Raw genomic sequence first — 5,252 nt, 5'->3', positions numbered from 1 at the left:
GAGAGAGAGAGAGAGAGAGAGAGAGAGAGAGAAATGAATGAGTCCTCAGTATACTTTGGTAGACTCTGGAGTCAGTACGCTTAGATTCTTTATAACACTCTTCCGCTAGCTTAGCTACGGGTAAATAATGTTTATATGTACTTATTCTACTCAAAACAAAGACGACAATATCTATGTCAGAATTATGAGGATTAAGCGCGCTAATATAGAGAAGCTGGAACACTCGGTAAATACTGTGTAACAGTCAAGATCTTGCGTTCATCTTCTCCAACGGAGAGGTGCTCCAGACCACCTCCACACACAGAGGTTTAGATTCTTCAAACCATATATTAGGGTTAGCCTCAATAAACAATTAACACAGCACCCAACCGTCTGGAAACTTACCTCTCAGAATTCTGCGCGAGACCGCGACTCCCGTTACCACGGTAACCAGGGCGGGTCCAACATCTAATTGGGTCCGGGAAGCGCAAAGTAATGGAGGTCTCTTTACTTCCAGTTCCGGGATAATCTTTTGCCTGCCGGACTGGCTGTAGGCTGGGCCGGACCCTCTTCTCTCCCCGTACAGCGGCCGCCTCCTTCCTGAACCTGTCAGTTCCTACAGCGCCCCGCGAATCCCCAGCAGTGGGAGCCTCTGGGTCTCCCTGGGGAAGGAAGAATTTCTCGGGAGCACGACTTCCGGCCCGGAAGGGAAGCTACCGCCTTTCTCCCACCCCCGCCACGCGAGGCTGCGGCGCACGGTATGGGTGTGTTTGTGTGTGTTTGTGTGGGGAGGGCGTTTGGAGGGAAGGCTGCTGGCTGAGCTGAGGAGGCCACGGGGCAGGGTTCCCGGTGACAGACATGGGGTTGTCGTTCCCGTCTTCTCCTCGGAAGCCTCCGCCTTCTCAGACACCGTAGATACTTCCTGCGGCCCAGCGGAAGGCCGTGCCCCTGCCCAAGGATCCCCCCCGCCTGTCAGGGCCGTGAAACCCACCCGCCCCGGCCGGCGCGGCTGCGCGGGGAATGCCCGGGCAGGCCTGCTGGCTCCGCCCGCGCCCGCGCCCGCGCTGGCCTCCGTCCCGGAGAAAGCCGCCAGGCGGGGTCGGCGGGGGGAAAGCAGCCCCGGCCTGGGCCCCGGGTGAGGGCACAGTGACCCGTGGGAAGGCTCGTGTGCACGGACTCGGGTGAAGCTGCAGAGCTGCCTTTCAGCCCTGAGTCCTTGGCTTCCTGGGTCGGAGGAGATCTTGTAATGGAGTGGTTCTTCGTCTCACACTAGCAAGATGCCTGATTTCCTCAGGATCGAGGGGTGAGTGAGCATCAGGCTCCTGCTAGCTGGACACGGGAGTATCTTTGTCATCTGCTTCGTGGAAAGTTCCATACAAAGTAGCAAGTAAAATGCCCCGAAGAGAGAAGTTAAGGTCACTTTTGCATTTGTATTTAGAACTCAGTTTTTATTACTGTTGACATTTGTGGTGTTTGACGCTCTCAAATCCAGGTATTTGCTTCATCGCAAGCTAATTGTGGGGATTCGAGATTTGATTGCTAATCTGGACACTGACACACATCGTTTACCTGGGTCTGTATAGCCTGGGGGGAGTTAAGACTTTCTAAAGAAACTTCGTCTTCGAAATAGGAATGGAGATACACCCACACTCTGGAATACCCAAGGTTCAATCAACAGCCAACTGAAAATGTTACGGAAAAAAATTGCATATGTATTGAATGTGTACAAACATTTTTTTTCCTTGTCATTATTCCTAAATCTGTTTTGAACTATTTACATAGCATTTGTATAGTTTTAGATATAAGTAATGTAGAAACAACCCCCCCCCCCCCGGCCAGGTGTGGAGGTACATGCCTGTAATCCCAGTACTTGGGAGGTGAAGGCAGGATCAGTTCAGGGCCAGCCTGGGTACATGAGAAGTCTCAAAAAAAGAGACTCAGTTTAAAATATATAGCTGCATATACATAATACATATGCAACTATTACAACATTCTTCACGAGAGACCAGAACACTCTAGAATTGTGTATGTGTGTGTGTGCATCCTCGCTCTTGGATGTGTGTTACTGGGAAGACTCAATCCAGGGTATCTCTTATGCTGGATAAATGTTCTACTGTGCTACATCGCCATCCCACACATGCATTTTGGTATCCTTAGGGATCTTGGAACCAGTTCCCCCATAGGATCTGAGGACTATTTGACTTATTAGAAAATGGTGAGGACTAAATAAATTGGTGCTCAGCCAGGCGTGGTAGCACATGCCTTTTATCCCAGCACTTGAATGACAGAGGCAGGCTCAAATCTCTGAGTTTGAGGCCAGCCTGGTCTACAGGGCGATTATCAGGCCAGGGGCTACATAGACCCTGTCTCAAAAAAAAAAAAAAAAGCTCATGAACAGCCTTGTGAAGTTATGAAGAATTTTAGTGTGCATCATCTCTTTTCATCCTTAAGTTAATTGTGGTTGAGCATTTTAATGATGAAAAGAAATGTCTTTTTTTAGGCTCTTTGTCTTCTAAGTTCAGTGATCTTTCTGTTATCTCTTGCTTTATCATATTTGATATAGATAAGAAATTTATGAAATGTTATTTATTGTTCATTTCAGATTGAAGAATGTCACGGGTTCCACTGGGGAAAGTCCTCCTGAGGAATGTCATCCGGCATACAGATGCTCACAATAAGGTGGGGGATATAGACCAGTCATAAATTTTATTACATTTTTATTTGTTTTTGGGTGGTGGGGATGCGGTATATATGTCAGGGCATGGGTGTGGAGGTCTGAGTTCAACTTGCAGGAGTCAGTTCTCTTGTTCTACCATGTAGGTTCTGGGGTTAGAACTCAGGTCATCAGGCTTGGAGGCAAGTGTCTTCACCTGCTGAGCCCTCTCACCTGCCCTCTTCCACATTTCTTGAGGGCATACAGTGTACCATGTATTATTGTGGCACATTTGGGAGATAACAATGATGAGTAAAAGATTTGGTTTGATAAATACTATATGGTGAAGATTGGAAGTGCTCTAGAGCACTGAGGAAGGGATAATGAAGTCTGCCTTGGAAAATTAGAAAGATTTCACAAAATGGATGGTATTTGAGCTGCTGATATTTGAACTGGTTCTTGATAAATGAGTGTAAGTTTACCAGATGCATTGTTTTGGATGGAGAGAGAATCATGCACTAATGCATGGAGACAAAGAACATGAGCTGGTGATGTAGATCGATGGTAGAGCGCTTGCTTAGTATGTGCAAGGTCCTGAGTTCCATCCCAACCCCCATGCGTCAGTCATTTGCGGCATGCCAAGATGTTAATGCATCCAAGAAAGTAGAGCATACAGGGGATAGTGGCAGAAGATAAGGCAAATCAGTGCTGGTCTCATGGTGAGAGATCAAGCTTTGTCTTCTAGGCAGTAAAGTCATCAGCTAGGATTGGTGTCTTAACACATCTTATACCTGGTGTCTTAAAGCCTAGGAGGCTGAGGCAAGAGGACTGCCATGAATTCAAAGCCAACTTGGACTACAGAGTGAAACTTTGTCTCAAAACAACAATAATAACAACAACAAAAGACATTGAATGTTTAATCAGGATGTGGCATTATATTTTTATTTTAGAAGATTTTTATCAGTGGGGTAGAGAATAGAGTGAGAGAAATAGCAGAGGGAATGATTGGGTGATTATAACATTCCAGGTGAGAGACGCTAAGGTTTATATGAAAGCAGTAATGGGGATTAAGAAGAACTTGGGAGGTAGAATCCAGGAAACTTGGTGGCTGGATTAGATGATGGTGATATGGATAGAATCCAGCATAACCACCTTCTATGGCTGAGTGGATAGTAATGAAGATCTCATTAGTCAATAAAAAAAAAAAAAAAAACAGCAAAAGGAAAAATATGAGAAATGTTGCCAATTTTGTTTTAAACGTATTTATGGTAAGGGGCTTGCAGTTGAAAACTTGGACTTGAAAGAAAGTAGAAAGTTGGGTCTGTGTATAAAAGTTTAGGACTTACTCATATATAGATAAGTGATAGAGGTCATGAGAGTAGGTAAGTCAACCTAGGAAAGGGCCTATAAAACAAAGAAGTTAAGACTAATTTTTTAGCTGGGCGTGGTGGTACATGCCTTTAATTCTAGCACTTGGGAGGCAGAGGCACTTGGATCTCTGTGAGTTTGAGGCCAGACTGATCTACATTGTAAGTTCTAGGCCAGCTAGGATTACAAGGAGACCCTGTCTCAAAAAGACAGGGGAAAAAAAAAAAAAAGACTAGTTTTTTTCAGTGATCTGTACCACTGGTTGGATCATAATATTACTGTCATTATCATACTACTCGAGGGGTTTTTTGTTTGTTTAAAGTGCTGGGGATTGAACCTAGGACTCATGCATGCTAGGCAACCAAGCTACCACTGAGCTATATCCCCCATCCCTTTTAAAACTTTTTGAGACGGGTTTTTTTTTTTGAGATAGGGTTTTGCTGTTTATCGTCTAGTTGGTCTTGATCTCGCTCTGTAGTCCAGGCATACCTTGAATGTGTCACTTCCCCAATAAGGTATGATTACAGGGCTGTGCCACTAGGCCCTGCTTTCACTTGACTTTTTTTTTTAGACAAGGTCTCACTATGTATATCTCGCAGGCCTGGAACTCCCTAGATCAGGCTGGACTTCAACTCACAGAGTTCATGTCTGGGCCTTTGACAGGAATCTTAATGTGAAGGGCTGGAGAGATGGCTCAGCAATTAAGTGCATTGGATGTTTTTCCAGAGGACCTGGGTTTGGTTCTCAGCACCCACATGGTGGCTAACAACCATCCATAACTCCAGCCAGGGAGTCTGATACCCTCTTTTGGCCTCCACAAGCATTATATAACATGGTTGTACTTACATACATTCAGGCAAAACACTCATACACATAAAATAAAAATAAATAAAAGGAATCAATGTGAGCTGGGTATAATGATGCATGCCTATAATCCCAGCATTTAGGAGGAAGAAACAGGAAGATTATTAAAGTCTATGTGACAAGAACTCAAACAAAATAGTGGCTGAGAAGATTGCTCAGCAGGTAAAAGCACTGACCATGCAAACCTGAGACCTGATTTTGCTCCCCAGAACTCACATAAAAAGTCAGGTGCAGTGGTGCTCATCTGTAATCCCAGCATTCCTACAGCAAGATAGGAGGCGGAGACAGGAGAATCGGCCAGGAGCTTGCAGTCCAGCTAGTCTGGAGGACTGACCAGAGTACACAGCACAGGAGCAGAAACGATAAGGTGGAAGTCAGGAACTGGCTC

At 45.4% G+C, this 5,252-nt stretch overlaps 2 protein-coding genes across 6 annotated transcripts in view; one reads left to right on the top strand and one right to left on the bottom strand.

The window, feature by feature from the left end:
• The window catches only part of Pih1d2 (PIH1 domain containing 2), a 7,298-nt gene extending 6,777 nt beyond the window's left edge, over positions 1–521 (bottom strand). Inside the window, exon 1 of the mRNA XM_008832788.3 lies at positions 385–521. The gene's annotated coding sequence lies outside the window, so the exon portion shown is untranslated. The remainder of the gene's footprint in view (positions 1–384) is intronic.
• Positions 522–602: 81 nt separating this feature from the next.
• Nkapd1 (NKAP domain containing 1) overlaps positions 603–5,252 on the top strand; it is a 15,796-nt gene continuing 11,146 nt past the window's right edge. For 2 of the 5 annotated variants that reach the window (XM_008832787.3, XM_008832785.3), the window contains exons 1-2: positions 603–737; positions 2,582–2,658. In XM_008832787.3, the coding sequence (XP_008831009.1) occupies positions 2,590–2,658 (69 nt within the window). In that variant the 5' untranslated portion in view covers positions 603–737; positions 2,582–2,589. The other 3 variants (XM_029563395.1, XM_008832786.3, XM_029563396.1) reach the window with 3 other exon arrangements.

The sequence above is a fragment of the Nannospalax galili genome, unplaced genomic scaffold, assembly GCF_000622305.1.
Source record: "Nannospalax galili isolate Female #2095 unplaced genomic scaffold, S.galili_v1.0 scaffold335, whole genome shotgun sequence".
In the NCBI taxonomy this organism is placed as follows: Eukaryota; Metazoa; Chordata; class Mammalia; order Rodentia; family Spalacidae; genus Nannospalax; species Nannospalax galili.
This window is presented reverse-complemented; position numbering and strand designations above follow the sequence as displayed.